Genomic DNA, 23,573 nt, shown 5'->3' with positions numbered 1-23,573 from the left:
GTGGGGGGAGGAGGAACATGGGAGGGGTAGCTGTGGGGGGAGGGACGGGATTGTTCAGGGGGGCAGGGAGAGTTGTGGGGGGAGGAGGAACATGGGAGGGGTAGCTGTGGGGGGGAGGGACAGGGGATTGTTCAGGGGGGCAGGGAGAGTTGTGGGGGGAGGAGGAACATGGGAGGGGTAGCTGTGGGGGGGAGGGACGGGATTGTTCGGGAGGCAGGGACAGTTGAGGGGGAGGAGGAGCATGGAAGGGGTAGCTGTGGGGGAGGCATTCACCGGGACCAGATGGCATTCACCCAAGAGTTCTGAAAGAACTCAAATGTGAAGTTGAGGAACTGTTAACTAAGGTTTGTAACCTGTCCTTTAAATCGGCTTCTGTACCCAATGACTGGAAGTTAGCTAATGTAACGCCAATATTTAAAAAGGGCTCTAGAGGTGATCCCGGCAATTACAGACAGGTAAGTAACGTCTGTACCGGGCAAATTAATCGAAACAATTGTTAAGAATAAAATTGTCCGACACATAAAAAAACATAAACTGTTGAGCAATAGTCAACATGGTTTCTGTAAAGGGAAATCGTGTCTTACTAATCTATTAGAGTTCTTTGAAGGGGTCAACAAACATGTGGACAAGGGGGATCCAGTGGACATAGTGTACTTAGATTTCCAGAAAGCCTTTGACAAGGTCCCTCACCAAAGGCTCTTACGTAAAGTAAGCTGTCATGGGATAAAAGGGAAGGTCCTTTCATGGATTGAGAACTAGTTAAAAGACAGGGAACAAAGCGTAGGAATTAATGGTAAATTCTCAGAATGGAGAGGGGTAACTCGTGGTGTTCCCCAAGGGTCAGTCCTCGGACCGATCCTATTCAACTTATTCATAAATGATCTGGAGAAAGGGGTAAACAGTGAGGTGGCAAAGTTTGCAGATGATACTAAACTGCTAAAGATAGTCAAGTCCAAAGCAGACTGTGAATAAGTTCAAAAAGATCTCACAAAACTAAGTGATTGGGCAACAAAATGGCAAATTAAATTTAATGTGGATAAATGTAAAGTAATGCACATTGGAAAAAATAACCCCAACTATACATACAATATGATGGGGGCTAATTTAGCTACAACAAGTCAGGAAAAAGATCTTGGAGTCATCCTGGATAGTTCTCTGAAAATGTCCACGCAGTGTGCAGAGGCGGTCTAAAAAGCAAACAGGATGTTAGGAATCATTAAAAAGGGGATAGAGAATAAGACGGAGAATATATTATTGCCCTTATATAAATCGATGGTACGACCTCATCTCGAATACTGCGTACAGATGTGGTCTCCTCATCTCAAAAAAGATATACTGGCACTAGAAAAGGTTCAGAAAAGGGCAACTAAAATGATTAAGGGTTTGGAACGGGTCCCATATGAGGAGAGATTAAAGAGGCTAGGACTCTTCAGCTTGGAAAAGAGGAGACTAAGGGGGGATATGATAGAGGTCTATAAAATCATGAGTGATGTGGAGAAAGTGGATAAGGAAAAGTTATTTACTGATTCTCATAATACAAGAACTAGGGGCCACCAAATGAAATTAATGGGCAGCAGGTTTAAAACAAATAAAAGGAAGTTCTTCACACAGCGCACAGTCAACTTGTGGAACTCCTTGCCTGCGGAGGTTGTGAAGGCTAGGACTATAACAGCGTTTAAAAGAGAACTGTATAAATTCATGGTGGTTAAGTCCATTAATGGCTATTAGCCAGGACGGGTAAGGAAGGGTGTCCCTAGCCTCTGTCTGTCAGAGGGTGGAGATGGATGGCAGGAGAGAGATCACTTGATCATTGCCTGTTAGGTTCACTCCCTCTGGGGCACCTGGCATTGGCCACTGTCGGTAGACAGGATACTGGGCTAGATGGACCTTTGGTCTGACCCGGTACGGCCTTTCTTACGTTCTTATGTTCTTATGACGGGATTGTTTGGGGGGACAGGGACAGTTGTGGGGGGAGGAGGAGCATGGGAGGGGTAGCTGTGGGTGGAGGGTCAGGGGATTGTTTGGGGGGCAGGGACAGTTGTGGGGGAGGAGGAACATGGGAGGGGTAGCTGTGGGGGGAAGGGATGGGATTGTTTGGCGGGGACAGGGACAGTTGTGGGGGGAGGAGGAGCATGGGAGGGGTAGCTGTGGGGGGGAGGGACGGGATTGTTTGGGGGGGACAGGGACAGTTGTGGGGGAGGAGGAACATGGGGGGGTAGCTGGGGGGAAGGGATGGGATTGTTTGCGGGGGACAGGGACAGTTGTGGGGGAGGAGGAGCATGGGAGGGGTAGCTTTGCGGGGGAGGGACGGGATTGTTCAGGGGGCAGGGAGAGTTGTGGGGGGAGGAGGAGCATGGGAGGGGTAGCTGTGGGGAGGAGGGACAGGGGATTGTTCGGGGGCAGGGACAGTTGTGGGGGAGGAGGAGCATGGGAGGGGTAGCTGTGGGGGAAGGGATGGGATTGTTTGGCGGGGACAGGGACAGTTGTGGGGGGAGGAGGAGCATGGGAGGGGTAACTGTGGGGGGGAGGGACGGGATTGTTTGGGGGGCAGGGAGAGTTGTGGGGGGAGGAGGAGAATGGGAGGGGTAGCTGTGGGGGGGAGGAAAGGGATTGTTCGGGGGGCAGGGACAGTTGTGGGGGAGGAGGAACATGGGAGGGGTAGCTGTGGGGGGAAGGGATGGGATTGTTTGGTGGGGCAGGGACAGTTGTGGGGGAGGAGGAGCATGGGGGGGTAGCTGGGGGGGAAGGGATGGGATTGTTTGCGGGGGACAGGGACAGTTGTGGGGGAGGAGGAGCATGGGAGGGGTAGCTGTGCGGGGGAGGGACGGGATTGTTCAGGGGGCAGGGAGAGTTGTGGGGGGAGGAGGAGCATGGGAGGGGTAGCTGTGGGGGGGAGGGACGGGATTGTTTGGGGGGGACAGGGACAGTTGTGTGGGGATGAGGAGGGGTAGCTGTGAGGTGAATGGCAGACGTCCCAGGGGGGTGAGAAGGGGGGCTGGGAAGGGGGACTCCCCCAGGTGGGGTACTAGAGCGTCACCAGCACCCCCTTTCTCACTGCTTTCAAATTCCTTCTCCTCCCAGATGGCCCTGATCTTCCTCTTCGGCTGCTGCGTCTTCCCCCTCTTCTTCCTCGCCCTCCACTGGGCACTGCACCGCACCCGGGCCCTGGGTATGGACCAGCTGCAAGCCATCTACGTCGCTGCCAAGTAAAGCTGCCTGGATTCCTGGGTTCTCTCCGCGGCGCTGGGAAGAGAGGGGGGTCTGGTGGTTAGAGCAGGAGGGGGTCTGGGAGCCAGGACTCCTGGGTTCTCTCCCTGGCTCATGCAGGAGAGGGGGGTCTCCCTCAGCCACAAGATGGTGCTGGTGGTTCAGAAGTCTCCCCTATACCCCAGAGGTGACTCCAGGGTCACTGGCTCAGCAGGTACCACCTGGAGCCTCCGGCTTAGCACACGGGGAGGGGGGACCCTCTGCCATCTGGGGGGGATTAGCCCTGAGCTGATTGCCCTGGTGCCCCAGGGAGAGGAAGGGGTTAAATACTAACCCCTTCAAGCTGGGCCTTGACCTTGATCCCCACCTGCCTCTGCCTGTGCCAGCAGGATTATGGGATTAGACCAAAATGTGTGTGTGTGTGTGCGCGCGCGTGTTCCCCTCCTCTGGCCCCCGACACCCCTGCCCCAGCCTGGCTATGACCGAGGGCCTGAGCCCCCCCCACCCCCTTTTTAATCCTGGTTTCCATTCAGTCCATTGCAAGGCACATTAAACCAGCCTGGTTGCAGCTGGACCAAGATAGTACTTAGTGAAAGGACCAGTTCCTAGCTGGTGTAAATCAGTGTCACGCCATGGGCCTTTACACCAGGATTCTGGAAAATCTAGAACACGAGCCCCTGCTATCCCTGCCCTCAGCTCCCCCACCCCACATCTCAGCCAGTGCCCCCCAATCCTGACCCACAGCCCCCTGCTGTCCAAGCCCTGGGCTCCCTCCCCCCCAGCTCTGCTGATGCCCCTCACATCCGCTGCCTGCTGGCTGCACTCCCACTCCCTTTCCAGTCTCCATTTTCCATTCGCATCCATCCTTTGCACCCCTTTTCCCATTCCCAATGCCCATCTGACCGACCACTGTGACCCCCTTCCTCCTGCCCTCCATCCCACCTCCAGCACAGGACTCTCTGCTGCTGTCCCTTTAAGTCCCTCCACCCAGCGCCTGACAGCTGCTCCCCCCTCCCCTTCCATCCCCTTCTCTCCCTCCCCTCTCCCCCCCTTTCTCTCTGTCACAGCCGGCCTCAGAGCCACTGCCTGGATCCAAGCAGCCGCTGCCTGCCCCCCATCACCCCCACTACCATGTGCAGCCCCCAGGCCTGTCCTCCATCCAGCTTCAGCAAGGTCGGATCCCAGCCCCACTGATCCCCACCAATCCCAAGCCCCCACCCCGGTCTGTGTGAGTCCCCCCCTTCCGCACCCCACCAGAGATGTTTCACGCCTTGGTGGCTGGGAGCATCGTCTTCCCAGGGCTCTTCCTGCTGGCCAAGAATAGCCTCAAGCGGCTGCCCTGGCTGCAGTGGGATGAGGCCGACGCTGTCATCATCTCAGCCAGGTACCCCAGGGTGCAGTGAAGGAGTCAGGGACCGGAGGAGGGATGCAGGATGGAGGGAAGCAGTCAGGGACCGGAGGAGGGATGCAGGATGGAGGGAAGCAGTCAGGGACCGGAGGAGGGATGCAGGGATGGAGGAATGAGACAGGGACTGGAGGAGCAATGCAGGATGGAGGAATGAGACGGGGACTGGAGGAGGGATGCAGGATAGAGGGAAGCAGTCAGGGATCGGAGGAGGGATGCAGGGAAGGAGTCAGGGATGGAGGAAGGAGACAGGGATAGAAGAATGATAAAGGGAAAGAGACACTAGCATAGAAGGGATGGAGGAAAGGAAGCAGTGGAGGGAAGGAGGCAGTGGAGGTGGAGGAATGGAAGCAGTGGAGGGATAGAGGGAAGGAGGCAGTGGCAGTGGAGGGATGGGGGAAGGACGCAGTGGCAGCAGAGGGGTACAGGAATGGAAGCAGTGGAGGGATGGAGGTAAGGAGTCAGTGGCAGTGCAGGGATGGAGGGAAGGAGACAATGGCAGTGGAGGGATGGAAGCAGTGGAGGGATGGAGGCAGTGGCAGCGGAGGGATGGAGGCAGCGAAGGGAAGGAGGCAGTGGGAGCGGAGGGATGGAGGCAGGGAGGGAAGGAGACAATGGCAGCGGAGGGATGGAAGCAGTGGAGGGATAGAGGCAGTGGCAGCAGAGGGATGGAGGGATGGAGGCAGCGGAGGGAAGGAGGCAGTGGGAGCGGAGGGATGGAGGGATGGAAGCAGCGGAGGGAAGGAGGTAGCGGAGGGATGGAGGGATGGAAGCAGTGGAGGGATGGAGGCAGTGGGAGCGGAGGGATAGAGGGATGGAAGCAGCAGAGGGAAGGAGGCACTGGCAGCGGAGGGATGGAGGGACGGAGGTAGTGGCAGCGGAGGGATGGAAGGATGGAGGTAGTGGCAGCAGAGGGATGGAAGCAGCGGAGGCAAGGAGGCAGTGGCAGCGGAGGGAAGGAGGCAGTGGCAGTGGAGGGATGGAGGGAAGGAGGCAGTGGCAGCGGAGGGATGGAGGGATGGAGGCAGCGGAGGGAAGGAGGCAGTGGCGGTGGAGGGATGGAGGCAGCGGAGGGAATGAGGCAGTGGCAATGGAGGGATGGAGGCAGTGGCAATGGAGGGATGGAGGCAGCGGAGGGATGGAGGCAGTGGCAATGGAGGGATGGAGGCAGTGGCAATGGAGGGATGGAGGCAGCGGAGGGAAGGAGGCAGTGGCAATGGAGGGATGGAGGCAGCGGAGGGAAGGAGGCAGTGGCAGCGGAGGGATGGAGGCAGTGGCGGTGGAGGGATGGAGGCAGCGGAGGGATGGAGGCAGTGGCAATGGAGGGATGGAGGCAGCGGAGGGAAGGAGGCAGTGGCGGTGGAGGGATGGAGGCAGCGGAGGGAAGGAGGCAGTGGCAATGGAGGGATGGAGGCAGTGGCAATGGAGGGATGGAGGCAGCGGAGGGAAGGAGGCAGTGGCGGTGGAGGGATGGAGGCAGCGGAGGGAAGGAGGCAGTGGCAATGGAGGGATGGAGGCAGCGGAGGGATGGAGGCAGTGGCAATGGAGGGATGGAGGCAGCGGAGGGAAGGAGGCAGTGGCGGTGGAGGGATGGAGGCAGCGGAGGGAAGGAGGCAGTGGCGGTGGAGGGATGGAGGCAGCGGAGGGATGGAGGCAGTGGCGGTGGAGGGATGGAGGCAGCGGAGGGAAGGAGGCAGTGGCAATGGAGGGATGGAGGCAGTGGCAATGGAGGGATGGAGGCAGCGGAGGGAAGGAGGCAGTGGCAATGGAGGGATGGAGGCAGCGGAGGGAAGGAGGCAGTGGCGGTGGAGGGATGGAGGCAGCGGAGGGATGGAGGCAGTGGCGGTGGAGGGATGGAGGCAGCGGAGGGATGGAGGCAGTGGCAATGGAGGGATGGAGGCAGTGGCAATGGAGGGATGGAGGCAGCGGAGGGATGGAGGCAGTGGCAATGGAGGGATGGAGGCAGTGGCAGCGGAGGGAAGGAGGCAGCGGAGGGAAGGAGGCAGTGGCAATGGAGGGATGGAGGCAGTGGCAATGGAGGGAAGGAGGCAGCGGAGGGAAGGAGGCAGTGGCAATGGAGGGATGGAGGCAGTGGCAGCGGAGGGATGGAGGGAAGGAGGCAGTGGCAGCAGAGGGATGGAGGCAGTGGCAATGGAGGGATGGGGGAAGGAGGCAGTGGCAGCGGAGGGATGGAGGCAGTGGCAATGGAGGGACGGAGGCAGCGGAGGGAAGGAGGCAGTGGCAGCAGAGGGATGGAGGGAAGGAGGCAGTGGCAGCGGAGGGATGGAGGCAGTGGCAGTGGAGGGAAGGAGGCAGCGGAGGGATGGAGGCAGTGGCAATGGAGGGAAGGAGGCAGTGGCAGCGGAGGGATGGAGGGATGGAAGCAGCGGAGGGATGGAGGCAGTGGCAGCGGAGGGATGGAGGGATGGAAGCAGCGGAGGGATGGAGGCAGTGGCAGCGGAGGGATGGAGGCAGTGGCAGCGGAGGGATGGAGGGAAGGAGGCAGTGGCAGAGGAGGGATGGAGGCAGTGGCAATGGAGGGATGGAGGCAGCGGAGGGAAGGAGGCAGTGGCAATGGAGGGATGGAGGCAGTGGCAGTGGAGGGATGGAGGGAAGGAGGCAGTGGCAGCGGAGGGATGGAAGCAGCGGAGGGAAGGAGGCAGTGGCAGTGGAGGGAAGGAGGCAGTGGCAGTGGAGGGATGGAGGCAGTGGCAGTGGAGGGATGGAGGGATGGAAGCAGCGGAGGGATGGAGGCAGTGGCAATGGAGGGATGAAAGCAGCGGAGGGAAGGAGGCAGTGGCAGCGGAGGGAAGGAGGCAGTGGCAGTGGAGGGATGGAGGGATGGAAGCAGCGGAGGGATGGAGGCAGTGGCAATGGAGGGAAGGAGGCAGTGGCAATGGAGGGATGGAAGCAGCGGAGGGAAGGAGGCAGTGGCGGTGGAGGGATGGAGGCAGTGGCAATGGAGGGATGGAGGCAGCGGAGGGAAGGAGGCAGTGGCAGCGGAGGGATGGAGGGAAGGAGGCAGTGGCGGTGGAGGGATGGAGGCAGTGGCAATGGAGGGATGGAGGCAGCGGAGGGAAGGAGGCAGTGGCAATGGAGGGATGGAGGCAGCGGAGGGAAGGAGGCAGTGGAAGCGGAGGGAAGGAGGCAGTGGCAATGGAGGGATGGAGGCAGCGGAGGGAAGGAGGCAGTGGCAATGGAGGGAAGGAGGCAGCGGAGGGATGGAGGCAGTGGCAATGGAGGGATGGAGGCAGCGGAGGGAAGGAGGCAGTGGCGGTGGAGGGATGGAGGCAGCGGAGGGAAGGAGGCAGTGGCAATGGAGGGATGGAGGCAGCGGAGGGAAGGAGGCAGTGGCGGTGGAGGGATGGAGGCAGTGGCAATGGAGGGATAGAAGCAGCGGAGGGAAGGAGGCAGTGGTGGTGGAGGGATGGAGGCAGTGGAGGGAAGGAGGCAGTGGCAGCGGAGGGAAGGAGGCAGTGGTGGTGGAGGGATGGAGGCAGTGGAGGGAAGGAGGCAGTGGCAATGGAGGGAAGGAGGCAGTGGTGGTGGAGGGATGGAGGCAGCGGAGGGAAGGAGGCAGTGGCAATGGAGGGATGGAGGCAGCGGAGGGAAGGAGGCAGTGGTGGTGGAGGGATGGAGGCAGTGGAGGGAAGGAGGCAGTGGCAGCGGAGGGAAGGAGGCAGTGGTGGTGGAGGGATGGAGGCAGCGGAGGGATGGAGGCAGTGGCAATGGAGGGATGGAGGCAGCGGAGGGAAGGAGGCAGTGGCAATGGAGGGATGGAGGCAGCGGAGGGAAGGAGGCAGTGGCAATGGAGGGATGGAGGCAGCGGAGGGAAGGAGGCAGTGGCAATGGAGGGATGGAGGCAGCGGAGGGAAGGAGGCAGTGGCGGTGGAGGGATGGAGGCAGCGGAGGGAAGGAGGCAGTGGCAGCGGACGGAAGGAGGCAGTGGCGGTGGAGGGATGGAGGCAGTGGCAATGGAGGGAAGGAGGCAGCGGAGGGAAGGAGGCAGTGGCGGTGGAGGGAAGGAGGCAGTGGCGGTGGAGGGATGGAGGCAGCGGAGGGATGGAGGCAGTGGCAATGGAGGGATGGAAGCAGTGGCAATGGAGGGATGGAGGCAGCGGAGGGATGGAGGCAGTGGCAATGGAGGGAAGGAGGCAGCGGAGGGAAGGAGGCAGTGGCAATGGAGGGATGGAAGCAGCGGAGGGATGGAGGCAGCGGAGGGAAGGAGGCAGCGGAGGGAAGGAGGCAGTGGCAATGGAGGGATGGAGGCAGCGGAGGGATGGAGGCAGTGGCGGTGGAGGGATGGAGGCAGCGGAGGGAAGGAGGCAGTGGCGGTGGAGGGATGGAGGCAGCGGAGGGAAGGAGGCAGTGGCGGTGGAGGGATGGAGGCAGCGGAGGGATGGAGGCAGTGGCAATGGAGGGATGGAGGCAGCGGAGGGATGGAGGCAGTGGCAATGGAGGGATGGAGGCAGCGGAGGGAAGGAGGCAGTGGCAATGGAGGGATGGAGGCAGCGGAGGGAAGGAGGCAGCGGAGGGAAGGAGGCAGTGGCAATGGAGGGATGGAGGCAGCGGAGGGAAGGAGGCAGTGGCGGTGGAGGGATGGAGGCAGCGGAGGGAAGGAGGCAGTGGCGGTGGAGGGATGGAGGCAGCGGAGGGATGGAGGCAGTGGCAATGGAGGGATGGAGGCAGCGGAGGGAAGGAGGCAGTGGCGGTGGAGGGATGGAGGCAGCGGAGGGAAGGAGGCAGTGGCGGTGGAGGGATGGAGGCAGCGGAGGGATGGAGGCAGTGGCAGCGGAGGGAAGGAGGTAGCGGAGGGATGGAGGGATGGAAGCAGTGGAGGGATGGAGGCAGTGGGAGCGGAGGGATAGAGGGATGGAAGCAGCAGAGGGAAGGAGGCAGTGGCAGCGGAGGGATGGAGGGATGGAAGCAGCGGAGGGAAGGTGGAAGTGTCAGTGGAGGGATGGAGGGACGGAGGTAGTGGCAGCGGAGGGATGGAAGGATGGAGGTAGTGGCAGCGGAGGGATGGAAGCAGCGGAGGGATGGAGGCAGTGGCAATGGAGGGATGGAGGCAGTGGCAATGGAGGGATGGAGGCAGTGGCAATGGAGGGATGGAGGCAGCGGAGGGATGGAGGCAGTGGCAATGGAGGGATGGAGGCAGTGGCAATGGAGGGATGGAGGCAGCGGAGGGAAGGAGGCAGTGGCAATGGAGGGATGGAGGCAGTGGCAGCGGAGGGAAGGAGGCAGTGGCGGTGGAGGGATGGATGCAGTGGCAATGGAGGGAAGGAGGCAGCGGAGGGAAGGAGGCAGTGGCAATGGAGGGATGGAGGCAGTGGCAGCGGAGGGATGGAGGGAAGGAGGCAGTGGCAGCAGAGGGATGGAGGCAGTGGCAATGGAGGGATGGGGGAAGGAGGCAGTGGCAGCGGAGGGATGGAGGCAGTGGCAATGGAGGGACGGAGGGAAGGAGGCAGTGGCAGCGGAGGGATGGAGGCAGTGGCAGTGGAGGGAAGGAGGCAGCGGAGGGATGGAGGCAGTGGCAATGGAGGGAAGGAGGCAGTGGCAGCGGAGGGATGGAGGGATGGAAGCAGCGGAGGGATGGAGGCAGTGGCAGCGGAGGGATGGAGGGATGGAAGCAGCGGAGGGATGGAGGCAGTGGCAGCGGAGGGATGGAGGCAGTGGCAGCGGAGGGATGGAGGGAAGGAGGCAGTGGCAGAGGAGGGATGGAGGCAGTGGCAATGGAGGGATGGAGGCAGCGGAGGGAAGGAGGCAGTGGCAATGGAGGGATGGAGGCAGTGGCAGTGGAGGGATGGAGGGAAGGAGGCAGTGGCAGCGGAGGGATGGAAGCAGCGGAGGGAAGGAGGCAGTGGCAGCGGAGGGAAGGAGGCAGTGGCAGTGGAGGGATGGAGGGAAGGAGGCAGTGGCAGCGGAGGGAAGGAGGCAGTGGCAGTGGAGGGATGGAGGGATGGAAGCAGCGGAGGGATGGAGGCAGTGGCAATGGAGGGAAGGAGGCAGTGGCAATGGAGGGATGGAGGCAGCGGAGGGAAGGAGGCAGTGGCGGTGGAGGGATGGAGGCAGCGGAGGGATGGAGGCAGTGGCAATGGAGGGATGGAGGCAGCGGAGGGAAGGAGGCAGTGGCGGTGGAGGGATGGAGGCAGCGGAGGGATGGAGGCAGAGGCGGTGGAGGGATGGAGGCAGCGGAGGGAAGGAGGCAGTGGCAGCGGAGGGATGGAAGCAGCGGAGGGAAGGAGGCAGTGGCAGCGGAGGGAAGGAGGCAGTGGCAGTGGAGGGATGGAGGGAAGGAGGCAGTGGCAGCGGAGGGAAGGAGGCAGTGGCGGTGGAGGGATGGAGGCAGCGGAGGGAAGGAGGCAGTGGCAGCGGAGGGATGGAGGCAGCAGAGGTATGGAGGCAGTGGCAATGGAGGGATGGAGGCAGTGGCGGTGGAGGGATGGAGGCAGCGGAGGCAAGGAGGCAGTGGCGGTGGAGGGATGGAGGGAAGGAGGCAGTGGCAGCGGAGGGATGGAGGGATGGAAGCAGCAGAGGGATGGAGGCAGTGGCAATGGAGGGATGGAGGCAGTGGCAATGGAGGGAAGGAGGCAGCGGAGGGAAGGAGGCAGTGGCAATGGAGGGATGGAGGCAGCGGAGGGAAGGAGGCAGTGGCAGCGGAGGGAAGGAGGCAGTGGCAGTGGAGGGATGGAGGGAAGGAGGCAGTGGCAGCGGAGGGATGGAGGGATGGAAGCAGCAGAGGGATGGAGGCAGTGGCAATGGAGGGATGGAGGCAGTGGCAATGGAGGGAAGGAGGCAGCGGAGGGAAGGAGGCAGTGGCAATGGAGGGATGGAGGCAGCGGAGGGAAGGAGGCAGTGGCAGCGGAGGGATGGAGGCAGTGGCAATGGAGGGATGGAGGCAGCGGAGGGAAGGAGGCAGTGGCAATGGAGGGATGGAGGCAGTGGCAATGGAGGGATGGAGGCAGCGGAGGGAAGGAGGCAGTGGCGGTGGAGGGATGGAGGCAGCGGAGGGATGGAGGCAGTGGCAATGGAGGAATGGAGGCAGTGGCAATGGAGGGATGGAGGCAGTGGCAATGGAGGGAAGGAGGCAGTGGCAGCGGAGGGATGGAGGCAGTGGCAGCGGAGGGATGGAGGCAGTGGCAATGGAGGGATGGAGGCAGTGGCAATGGAGGGATGGAGGCAGCGGAGGGAAGGAGGCAGTGGCGGTGGAGGGATGGAGGCAGCGGAGGGATGGAGGCAGTGGCAATGGAGGGATGGAGGCAGCGGAGGGAAGGAGGCAGTGGCAATGGAGGGATGGAGGCAGCGGAGGGATGGAGGCAGTGGCAATGGAGGGATGGAGGCAGCGGAGGGAAGGAGGCAGTGGCGGTGGAGGGATGGAGGCAGCGGAGGGAAGGAGGCAGTGACAGTGGAGGGATGGAGGGAAGGAGGCAGTGGCAGCGGAGGGAAGGAGGCAGTGGCGGTGGAGGGATGGAGGCAGCGGAGGGATGGAGGCAGTGGCAATGGAGGGATGGAGGCAGCGGAGGGATGGAGGCAGTGGCAATGGAGGGATGGAGGCAGCGGAGGGAAGGAGGCAGTGGCGGTGGAGGGATGGAGGCAGCGGAGGGATGGAGGCAGTGGCAATGGAGGGATGGAGGCAGCGGAGGGAAGGAGGCAGTGGCGGTGGAGGGATGGAGGCAGCGGAGGGAAGGAGGCAGTGGAAGCGGAGGGAAGGAGGCAGTGGCAGCGGAGGGATGGAGGCAGTGGCGGTGGAGGGATGGAGGCAGCGGAGGGATGGAGGCAGTGGCAATGGAGGGATGGAGGCAGCGGAGGGATGGAGGCAGTGGTGGTGGAGGGATGGAGGCAGCGGAGGGATGGAGGCAGTGGCAATGGAGGGATGGAGGCAGCGGAGGGAAGGAGGCAGTGGTGGTGGAGGGATGGAGGCAGCGGAGGGAAGGAGGCAGTGGCAATGGAGGGATGGAGGCAGCGGAGGGAAGGAGGCAGTGGCAATGGAGGGATGGAGGCAGCGGAGGGAAGGAGGCAGTGACAGTGGAGGGATGGAGGGAAGGAGGCAGTGGCAGCGGAGGGAAGGAGGCAGTGGCAATGGAGGGATGGAGGCAGCGGAGGGAAGGAGGCAGTGGCAATGGAGGGATGGAGGCAGCGGAGGGAAGGAGGCAGTGGCAATGGAGGGATGGAGGCAGCGGAGGGAAGGAGGCAGTGGCGGTGGAGGGATGGAGGCAGCGGAGGGATGGAGGCAGTGGCAATGGAGGGATGGAGGCAGCGGAGGGAAGGAGGCAGTGGCGGTGGAGGGATGGAGGCAGCGGAGGGATGGAGGCAGTGGCGGTGGAGGGATGGAGGCAGCGGAGGGAAGGAGGCAGTGGCAGTGGAGGGATGGAGGCAGCAGAGGTATGGAGGCAGTGGCAATGGAGGGATGGAGGCAGCGGAGGGAAGGAGGCAGTGGCAATGGAGGAATGGAGGCAGTGGCAATGGAGGGATGGAGGCAGCGGAGGGAAGGAGGCAGTGGCAATGGAGGGATGGAGGCAGCGGAGGGAAGGAGGCAGTGGCGGTGGAGGGATGGAGGCAGCGGAGGGAAGGAGGCAGTGGCAATGGAGGGATGGAGGCAGTGGCAATGGAGGGATGGAGGCAGCGGAGGGAAGGAGGCAGTGGCAATGGAGGGATGGAGGCAGTGGCAATGGAGGGATGGAGGCAGCGGAGGGAAGGAGGCAGTGGCAATGGAGGGATGGAGGCAGTGGCAATGGAGGGATGGAGGCAGCGGAGGGATGGAGGCAGTGGCGGTGGAGGGATGGAGGCAGCGGAGGGAAGGAGGCAGTGGCGGTGGAGGGAAGGAGGCAGTGGCAATGGAGGGATGGAGGCAGCGGAGGGAAGGAGGCAGTGGCAATGGAGGGATGGAGGCAGCGGAGGGAAGGAGGCAGTGGCGGTGGAGGGATGGAGGCAGCGGAGGGAAGGAGGCAGTGGCGGTGGAGGGATGGAGGCAGCGGAGGGAAGGAGGCAGTGGCGGTGGAGGGATGGAGGCAGCGGAGGGAAGGAGGCAGCGGAGGGAAGGAGGCAGTGGCGGTGGAGGGATGGAGGCAGCGGAGGGATGGAGGCAGTGGCGGTGGAGGGATGGAGGCAGCGGAGGGAAGGAGGCAGTGGCAATGGAGGGATGGAGGCAGCGGAGGGATGGAGGCAGTGGCAATGGAGGGAAGGAGGCAGTGGCAATGGAGGGATGGAGGCAGCGGAGGGAAGGAGGCAGTGGCGGTGGAGGGATGGAGGCAGCGGAGGGAAGGAGGCAGTGGCAGCGGAGGGAAGGAGGCAGTGGCGGTGGAGGGATGGAGGCAGCGGAGGGATGGAGGCAGTGGCAATGGAGGGATGGAGGCAGCGGAGGGAAGGAGGCAGTGGCAATGGAGGGATGGAGGCAGCGGAGGGAAGGAGGCAGTGGCAATGGAGGGATGGAGGCAGCGGAGGGAAGGAGGCAGCGGAGGGAAGGAGGCAGTGGCAATGGAGGGATGGAGGCAGCGGAGGGAAGGAGGCAGTGGCGGTGGAGGGATGGAGGCAGCGGAGGGAAGGAGGCAGTGGCGGTGGAGGGATGGAGGCAGCGGAGGGAAGGAGGCAGTGGCGGTGGAGGGATGGAGGCAGCGGAGGGATGGAGGCAGTGGCGGTGGAGGGATGGAGGCAGCGGAGGGAAGGAGGCAGTGGCAATGGAGGGATGGAGGCAGCGGAGGGAAGGAGGCAGTGGCGGTGGAGGGATGGAGGCAGCGGAGGGAAGGAGGCAGTGGCAATGGAGGGATGGAGGCAGCGGAGGGATGGAGGCAGTGGCAATGGAGGGATGGAGGCAGCGGAGGGAAGGAGGCAGTGGCGGTGGAGGGATGGAGGCAGCGGAGGGAAGGAGGCAGTGGCGGTGGAGGGATGGAGGCAGCGGAGGGATGGAGGCAGTGGCAATGGAGGGATGGAGGCAGCGGAGGGAAGGAGGCAGTGGCAATGGAGGGATGGAGGCAGTGGCAATGGAGGGATGGAGGCAGCGGAGGGAAGGAGGCAGTGGCGGTGGAGGGATGGAGGCAGCGGAGGGAAGGAGGCAGTGGCAGCGGAGGGAAGGAGGCAGTGGCGGTGGAGGGATGGAGGCAGCGGAGGGATGGAGGCAGTGGCAATGGAGGGATGGAGGCAGCGGAGGGAAGGAGGCAGTGGCGGTGGAGGGATGGAGGCAGCGGAGGGAAGGAGGCAGTGGCAGCGGAGGGATGCAGCCATGCACTGGCTCATGAGGCAGAGGCTTGGGGGGCCCGTTTGTCAGGCCGAGGCAGCGGGCGGGGGGCGATGGGTGTCCGTGCCGGCTGCTGAGCCTGGGCGGGTGGGACGTGCGAGGCCGGGGAGCAGCCTGCCCTGGTGGGCCACGCACAGCCCGGGGGGGAGGGGGGGCCGCGAGGAGGGCAGCGGGCAGGTAGTGGGGGTGTTGGGGGGTAGTGCTGGGGAGTTGGCTGCTCTGGACAAGGATGGCCAGGGTTAGAGACTGCGGAGGGGTGACCTGGGATGCCTTGGGCTTGGATTCCTGTGGGGGAGGGGGCCCCCTGGAGTCTGGGATCTCCGTGAGGGAGGGGCCCCCAGAGGCTGGGATCCCCGTGGGGGAGGGGCCCCCAGAGGCTGGGATCCCCATGGGGGAGGGACCCCCGGAGGCTGGGATCCCCCCACCTCTGCTCGCAGCAGCACACCTGAGGGGATTTCAGTGCAGTGACTTGGGACACCAGCTGGGCCATGTGCTCTCCCAGCAGCTCTCGCTAGGCCCCTCTGCACCCCACAGATTGCGGAGCAGCACTTATGGGCACAGACCCTGGCGCCTCAGGCTGGCTGCCGGGGGGCTGTGGGTCGGCTCCCGTTAACCTCTCCTCCCTCCCCTGCAGGCTGGTCTCCTCCATCCAAGCCGTCATGGCCTCCACAGCCGGATACATCATTTTCAGCTCCTGCCAGCACGTTATCGATGACCAGTGAGTCAGCCCCCGGCCTGGCCCCCGCTCCCTCCCGGCCTGGCCTGCTCTCCCTGGCCCCCGCTTCTCCCCCACCCCATGGCCTAGCCCGCTCCCCCCCCGGCCCGGCCTACTTCCCCGGGCAGCCTGACAGCAGGGCAGAGCACTGGCGCTGCCCTTCCCAGGCCAGGTCCTGCCCCCCCAATGCCCAGCACCCCACAGGGCTGAGGAGACGGGCTGAGAGTGACAGGGCCATGCTAGAGGCTGAGAGGGCTGGGGGGCGGGGGCGGGGCTCTGGCTAGGCCCTGCAGCAGTGTTGGCCTCCAGCCACTAGGAGTGCTGTGGGGAGGGGGCGGGGCACTGGCTCCAGGGGCAGCTCCCGGCCGCTCGGGCCCGGCCTCGCCCAGCGGGGGGCGCTGTGGGGAGTGAGGCTGCGGTCTCCCCTGTCTATGGTGCTGAAGGGCCTGTGGCTGCTTTGTTCAGCACAGTGGACAGGGCCCTTTCCATGGGCTCCTTTAAGAGACTCCGGGCTAGGACCCGCTATGGTGGAGGAGGGCTGGAACCAGGACTCCTGGGTTCTATTCCTAACTCCTCTATGGGGAGCAGAGTGGGTAGGCTGGACACTGCCCCCTCCTGGCGCTGGGCAGCAGAATGCCCTGGAGGCTCCAGCCCCCTGCTGCCTGTGCCATCCCCTCCCTGTGTCGCTGGCCTGTCCACCTTCCTCCCCAGCGCTGAGCCGGAATTAGCCCCCGCCCGCTCCTGGGAGCACAGATGGGGCCAGCCAGCTAATCCCCTCGGCCTGACCTGGCAGCTGGGACAGCTCGGGCCGCCAGGACTCCTGGGTTCTCCTGGCTCTGGGAGGGGAGGGGGGGCTAGTGGTTAGAGCGGGGATTGTGCTGGAAGCCTGAACTCCTGGTTCTATCCCAGCTCTATGAATGCGGTGCCCCCCCCCAGGCTGTGTTCCTACAAGGACCCCCCGCACCCTGTCACACTCCAGCTGACTGAGAGATGAGGGCTGGTTTCCATGGCAGCTGCCCCCGCCCCCCCACCCCATCCCCACACTGCACCTGGAGCCTGCAGAGTCCTGAGCCTCTGACAGCCGCTCATGGGCTTGGGGTCAGGGTGAGAGGAAAGCATCATGGGAAATCTTACACACACCCTTCCCCCTCCGCATCATCGGCTGGGGACTAGACCGGCCCCTGCTGGCCGAGCCCTGGGCCCCTGCCCCCCACTCTGCTGGTGCCCCTCACTCCTGACCCACAGCCCCTGCTAGCCCAGCCCTGCCCCGCCCAGCTCTGCCGGTGCCCCTCACTCCCGACCCACAGCCCCTGCTAGCCCAGCCCTGCCCCACCCAGCTCTGCCGGTGCCCCTCACTCCCGACCCGCAGCCCCTGCTAGCCCAGCCCTGCCCCCCCAGCTCTGCCAGTGCCCCTCACTCCCGACCCGCAGCCCCTGCTAGCCCAGCCCTGCCCCCCCAGCTCTGCCAGTGCCCCTCACTCCCGACCCGCAGCCCCTGCCAGCCCAGCCCTGCCGGTGCCCCTCACTCCCGACCCGCAGCCCCTTTAGCCCTGCCCCCCCCAGCTCTGCTGGTGCCCCTCACTCCCGACCCGCAGCCCCTGCCAGCCCAGCCCTGCCCCCCCCAGCTCTGCCGGTGCCCCTCACTTCCGACCCACAGCCCCTGCTAGCCCAGCCCTGGCCCTCCCCCAGCTCTGCTGGTGCCCCTCACTCCCGACCCGCAGCCCCTGCTAGCCCAGCCCTGCCCCCCCAGCTCTGCCAGTGCCCCTCACTCCCGACCCGCAGCCCCTGCCAGCCCAGCCCTGCCCCCCCAGCTCTGCCGGTGCCCTTCATTCCCGACCCGCAGCCCCTGCCAGCCCAGCCCTGCCCCCCCAAGCTCTGCCGGTGCCCCTCACTCCCGACCCGCAGCCCCTGCCAGCCCAGCCCTGCCCCCCACCCAGCTCTGCCGGTGCCCCTCACTCCCGACCCGCAGCCCCAGAATCCTTTGTCCCACTGCAGCATCCTGGGCTGCGGCTCTGGCATGGGGCCTAATCGGCTCACACTGGGCAGAGGCCTCTGTCAGCACAATTTGGCAGCAGGACTGCAGCATGGGGGTGGGGTGCAGGTGGAGGGGCCGGGCGTGGGAGGAGGGACAGGGCATAGGGCTAGGCTAGCACGGGGGTGCAGGTCGGGAGTGAGGGGCACCGGCAGAGCTGAGGGGGGCCCAGGGCTGGGCTAGCAGGGGCTGCGGGTCGGGAGTGAGGGGCACCGGCAGAACTGGGGGGGAGCAGGGCTGTGGGTCATGGTTGTGGCTGCCCAGTGGGCTGGAGGGGGGGAGGTGCCGGGCTCTGAGGCGGGAGGCGCTGGGCTCAGGCTTGGGGGGGGCGCTGGGCTCAGGCTCGGGGGGGGGGGGGGACACACGCTGGGCTCGGGCTCTGGGGGAGGTGCCAGGCTCCAGAGGGGGGAGGGTGCGTCCCTCTGACCTTGCAGCAGTTGTTGCCCGTCAATACTCCATCGATTCTCCCCGTCCCACCCACGAGGCCACGGTGCCACCACGCCCCCCTGCCCCGCGCTCGCCAGCCTGAGCCCCACACACAACTCCCCCCAGTCCCTGGCACCCCCCAGCACTGCCCCCCTTCCCCAGCAGCCACCCATACCTTCCCTGCCCTGTGTGCCACCCCTGGCCCCTGGCCCCACAGCAGCCCCAAACCTTCCCCTGCCCTGTGTGCCACCCCTCTCCCCTGGCCCCCCAGCATCCCCATACCTTCCCTGCCCTGTGTGCCACCCCAGCCCCTGGCCCCCCAGCATCCCCATACCTTCCCCTGCCCTGTGTGCCACCCCTCTCCCCTGGCCCCCCAGCACCCCCATACCTTCCCCTGCCCTGTGTGCCACCCCTGGCCCCACAGCAGCCCCAAACCTTCCCCTGCCCTGTGTGCCACCCCTGGCCCCACAGCAGCCACCCATACCTTCCCCTGCCCTGTGTGCCACCCCTCTCCCCTGGCCCCCCAGCAACTTCCCTTGTCCTTGGTGGCAGCTCTAACCCCCTGTCTGCCCCCAGGCATTGGCTGACAAGCGCCTACACGCAGTTCGCGGTGCCCTACTTCATCTACGACATCTACGCCATGTTCCTGTGCCACTGGCACAAGTACCGGGTAAAGGGGCACGAGAGCGCGGGGCCCCGCTCGCTGCGCACCGTCACCCGCACCTTCCTGCACAAGGAGTTCCTCATGGTGCTGCACCACCTCTGCATGGTGCTGGTGTGCTTCCCCATCTCCGTGGTGAGTGGGGCCCCGAGACCCACAGGGGGGCCCCTATACCCGCAGGGGGCTGCACCACCTCTGCATGGTGCTGGTGTGCTTCCCTATCTCCGTGGTGAGTGGGGCCCCGAGACCCACAGGGGGGCCCCTATACCCGCAGGGGGCTGCACCACCTCTGCATGGTGCTGGTGTGCTTCCCCATCTCTGTGGTGAGTGGGGCCCCGAGACCCGCCAGGGGGCCCCGAGACCCGCAGGGGGCTGCACCACCTCTGCATGGTGCTGGTGTGCTTCCCCATCTCTGTGGTGAGTGGGGCCCCGAGACTCGCCGGGGGGCCCCTATACCCGCAGGGGGCTGCACCACCTCTGCATGGTGCTGGTGTGCTTCCCCATCTCTGTGGTGAGTGGGGCCCCGAGACCCAACAGGGGGCCCCGAGACCCGCAGGGGGCTGCACCACCTCTGCATGGTGCTGGTGTGCTTCCCCATCTCCGTGGTGAGTTGGGCCCCGAGACCCGCAGGGGGCTGCACCACCTCTGCATGGTGCTGGTGTGCTTCCCCATCTCCGTGGTGAGTGGGGCCCCGAGACCCGCAGGGGGCTGCACCACCTCTGCATGGTGCTGGTGTGCTTCCCCATCTCTGTGGTGAGTGGGGCCCCGAGACCCACCAGGGGGCCCCGAGACCCGCAGGGGGCTGCACCACCTCTGCATGGTGCTGGTGTGCTTCCCCATCTCTGTGGTGAGTGGGGCCCCGAGACCCGCCAGGGGGCCCCGAGACCCGCAGGGGGCTGCACCACCTCTGCATGGTGCTGGTGTGCTTCCCCATCTCCGTGGTGAGTGGGGCCCCGAGACTCGCCGGGGGGCCCCTATACCCGCAGGGGGCTGCACCACCTCTGCATGGTGCTGGTGTGCTTCCCTATCTCCGTGGTGAGTGGGGCCCCGAGACCCACAGGGGGCCCCTATACCCGCAGGGGGCTGCACCACCTCTGCATGGTGCTGGTGTGCTTCCCCATCTCTGTGGTGAGTGGGGCCCCGAGACCCGCCAGGGGGCCCCGAGACCCGCAGGGGGCTGCACCACCTCTGCATGGTGCTGGTGTGCTTCCCCGTCTCTGTGGTGAGTGGGGCCCCGAGACCCACTGAGGGCTGTCCAGAGGGAAGGGGTGGGACCGAGCTGCAGGATGGAAGTGGGGGGGCAGGAGGGTGCTAGTTCCCACCGGCTGCCCCTCACCCCCCTCTCTCCCCAGCTGTGGCGCCAGGGGAAGGGCGATTTCTTCCTGGGCTGCATGCTGATGGCTGAGCTGAGCACCCCCTTCGTCTGCCTGGGCAAGGTGCTCATCCTGGTGAGTACCCGCCGGGGGGAGGGGAGGGGAGGCCGGACGCCTGGGTTCTCTGCCCAGCTCGGAGGGGGCGGGGGTGCTTGGAAGCCTGGGTTCCGTTCCCGGCTGGGGTGGGGGGCGGGGGTGCCCGGATGCCTGGGTTCTGTTCCTGTCTGGGGGCGGGGGTGCCCGGACACCTGGGTCCCTCACCCCTCTCTCTCCCGCAGTACAAGCAGCAGCACACCCTGCTGCACAAGGTGAACGGGCTGCTCATGCTGGTGACCTTCTTCTGCTGCCGCATCCTGCTCTTCCCCTATATGTACTGGGCCTACGGGCGCCACGCCGGGCTGCCCCTGCACCGCGTGCCCCTCGCCCTGCCGCCCGCCTACAACCTGGGCGCCGCCCTGCTTCTGGGCCCCCAGCTCTACTGGTTCGGCCTTATCTGCCGCGGGGCCTTCCGCCTCTTCCGCCGCGCCCGGCCCAAGGACGCCACCGCCCTGCGCAACGGGCACGGCCCTGGGGGACGGGCGCTGGACTGAGCCCTCCGTGCCAATGGGCACGGCCCCGGAGGGCGGGCGCTGGACTGAGCCCTCTGTGCCAATGGGCATGGCCCCAGAGGGCGGGCGCTGGACTGAGCCCTCCGTGCCAATGGGCATGGCCCCGGAGGGCGGGCACTGGACTGAGCCCTCCGTGCCAACGGGCATGGCCCCAGAGGGCGGGCGCTGGACTGAGCCCTCTGTGCCAACGGGCACGGCCCCAGAGGGCGGGCGCTGGACTGAGCCCTCCGTGCCAATGGGCATGGCCCCGGAGGGCGGGCACTGGACTGAGCCCTCCGTGCCAACGGGCACGGCCCCAGGGGGTGGGCGCTGGACTGAGACCCCCGTGCCATGGGCACCGCCCCAGGGGCAGGCACTGGACTGAGACTCCCGTGCCATGGGCACTGCCCCGGGGCAGGCACGGGACTGAGACCTCCCAGCCCACCTGCTCTGCACCAAGGGCATGGCCAGGGGTGGGCTCGCTGGCCTGAGACCCCCCCCCACCTGCTTGGTGCCACGGGCACTGCTCAGAAGGGTGGGCACTGCATGGGGGCAGAGCCCCAGGCGCTGGCCTGAGCCCGTCCCCCGTGGTGGGCAGAGGGGTGACCTGACACCCGCTGCCAGCAGCTTCGAACTTATTTATTTATTTATTGGGGGCCTGCCCTGGAATTCTCTGGGAGCTGCTGCAGGAGGGAGCGGGGCCCCCTCGGGCCCCCCACTTCTCCGGGGACTGCCCAGTAGGGGCTGGGGCGGTCCCTCTGGGCGGTGCTCAGTGGGGCACAGCTCAGACACCCCCTAATCACGGGGGATGTGGTGCAAATTAGGGGGCCGGCTGTGCTGGGAGGTGGGGGCTTGGCCTGGAGATTGGGGGGAACCCCTGGGCATCTCAGGGGCCACCCAGGGGATTGGGGGGGGCGCAGCCAGACTCCACCTGCAGACAGGGTTTGGGTGGACTTGGGGACCCCCCACACTGCCCCCCACTGTAGCAATAACCAGGCAGTGGGTGGGGAACTGACCCTCCCCAAAGACTGCAGGCTCTGCCCCCCTAGCCCCCCCCAGGGCAGGATGTAAATGGGGGGGTTATAACCCCAGGGCCTGCAAAGGATTAAAGGAGCCTTCATCTAATGCCAGTGCCGCTGTCTCTGGGTGCTTATTACCCCCCGCCCCCCCAACCACCCCCCTAAACTGCCTCCAGGTGCTTATTACCCCCCAACCGCCCCCCCGACCCATCTCCAGGTGATTCTTACCCCCCCGCCCCTCCAAACCACCTCCAGGTGATTATTACCCCCTGCCACCCCAAACTGCCCCCCAGCCAGCACCTCACTGTGATTATTGCCCCCCCCAGCCAGTGCCTGCAGGTGACTGTTACTGCCCCCGTGATGCCAGGCATGGGGATGCCACGCTGCTGCAGCTCTTTATTGGGTGGCGCAGCTGAACCCCGACGTCCTGCAGCCCCTCAGCTCTGCGGCCTGCAGCCCCTAGGCGAGAACAAGGGGGGGGTGTCACTGCCCGGCTCCTGGCAGCACCAGGGCAGGTGGGGACCAGGCCTGGGCACGGGCACCAAGCATCTGGGCAAGGCCCCTGCAGTGCTCCCCAGCCCTGGGGGCAGGGGGGGAGCCTGGGAAGGGGCCCCAGGCGTCCGGGAGAGACACCTACATTGTGCTGAAGATCTGGTAGAGGAAGAAGAGCAGGGTCAGCAGGATGGATCCAAACAGGATGTGGTGCAGGAGTCGGGGGAGGGGATCTGGTGGGGGGCAAAATGGCCAATGTGGGGACAGTAGGAGCAAACCCTCCCCCAAGCCTCCGCCATGGGGCCAAAGCTTCTGGCCATCGAGTGACCCCAGGGCCCCTCCCAAACCACTGCTGGGGGGAGCCCAGGGCTGGGCTGGCAGGGGGCTGCGGGTCAGAGTGAGGGGCACAGGGCTGGGCTAGCAGGGGCTGTGGGTCGGGAGTGAGAGGCACTGGCAGAGCTGGGGGGGGGGTAGGGCTGAGCTAGCAGGGGCTGTGGGTCGGGAGTGAGGGGCACCGGCAGAGGTGGGGGGCAGCAGGGCAGGGCTAGCAGGGGCTGCGGGTCGGGAGTGAGGGGCACCGGCAGAACTGGGGGGGGGCAGGGCTGGGGTAGCAGGGGCTGCGGGTCGGGAGTGAGGGGCACCGGCAGAACTGGGGGGGGCAGGGCTGGGCTAGCAGGGGCTGCGGGTCGGGAGTGAGGGGCACTGGCAGAGGTGGGGGGCAGCAGGGCTGGGCTAGCACAGGGTCGGGAGTGAGGGGCACCGGCAGAGGTGGGGGAGGGACAGGGCTGCACTAGGGGGGGCTGGGGGCAGGACTGAGGGGTGCTGTGGCTGTGGGGCTCCCTGCACCCGTCCCCTCACTGGCTGTGAAGAACACTGGCTGCTCCCCGATGTAGCGGTAGGTCGCCAGGATCTTGGCTCTGTCATCGTCGGGATAATTGAACCAGAGCGGCTGCGGCGCCTGCCCCGTCTCGGCCCTGCGTGGCCCTGCGGAGGGGGGAGACGCTCTGGTACATCAAGGCCAGGACTCTACTGCTCCTCAACAGGATGGATTCACTTCCACCTTTGGTACTCGCAAAGGGGGCCGCACCACAGGATGACGGGGCCCAGTGGGAGGTGCTGGTGCCGGGAGGTTTGGCACTGGGAGCCGTTTTGGGGAGGCCCACCAGGAGGTGCTGGTGCCGGGGGGTTTGGCACCGGGAGCTGTTTGGGGGGACCCACCGGGAGGTGCTGGTGCCGGGGGGTTTGGCACTGGGAGCTGTTCGGGGGGGGGGGGGTCGGCCAGTGGTGCTCTCAGGTCGGCCCTCACCTGTGTCCTGGTCGGTGCTGTTAGGGGACAGAGGTCTGGCTCCGAGGGGCGTCACCAGCACCCACAGGAGGAGCCAGCCCCACTGCCCCATAACTGGCTCCTGTTGGGGCGGTGCTCTAC

General features: G+C 65.1%; 2 protein-coding genes across 4 annotated transcripts; one reads left to right on the top strand and one right to left on the bottom strand.

The window, feature by feature from the left end:
* The first annotated feature begins 281 nt into the window (after positions 1 to 281).
* On the top strand, positions 282 to 21,766 carry TLCD3B (TLC domain containing 3B). Of its 3 annotated transcripts, XM_054026039.1 has the most exons (6): positions 282 to 344; positions 3,082 to 3,206; positions 15,478 to 15,561; positions 18,592 to 18,811; positions 20,029 to 20,124; positions 20,328 to 21,766. In XM_054026039.1, the coding sequence occupies exons 2-6, from the start codon at positions 3,082 to 3,084 to the stop codon at positions 20,637 to 20,639; spliced, it is 837 nt and encodes a 278-aa protein (XP_053882014.1). In that variant the 5' UTR covers positions 282 to 344; the 3' UTR covers positions 20,640 to 21,766. The 3 variants fall into 3 exon arrangements, with proteins under 3 accessions (XP_053882014.1, XP_053882015.1, XP_053882013.1); XM_054026040.1 differs by lacking the exons at positions 282 to 344; positions 3,082 to 3,206 and adding an exon at positions 3,396 to 3,421; XM_054026038.1 differs by lacking the exons at positions 282 to 344; positions 3,082 to 3,206 and adding an exon at positions 4,281 to 4,591.
* Positions 21,767 to 22,288: 522 nt separating this feature from the next.
* On the bottom strand, positions 22,289 to 23,544 carry C4H16orf92 (chromosome 4 C16orf92 homolog). Its single transcript, XM_054025034.1, has 3 exons — positions 23,454 to 23,544; positions 23,006 to 23,131; positions 22,289 to 22,380 (listed from the first exon to the last, which is right to left on the bottom strand). Exons 1-3 carry the CDS (start codon positions 23,542 to 23,544, stop codon positions 22,289 to 22,291), a joined length of 309 nt encoding a protein of 102 aa, XP_053881009.1.
* Positions 23,545 to 23,573: the final 29 nt, after the last annotated feature.

Source organism: Malaclemys terrapin, chromosome 4 (genome assembly GCF_027887155.1).
Source record: "Malaclemys terrapin pileata isolate rMalTer1 chromosome 4, rMalTer1.hap1, whole genome shotgun sequence".
NCBI lineage: Eukaryota > Metazoa > Chordata > Testudines > Emydidae > Malaclemys > Malaclemys terrapin.
Note: the sequence above shows the minus strand (reverse complement) of the source record. Positions and strands in the feature narration are given on the sequence as shown.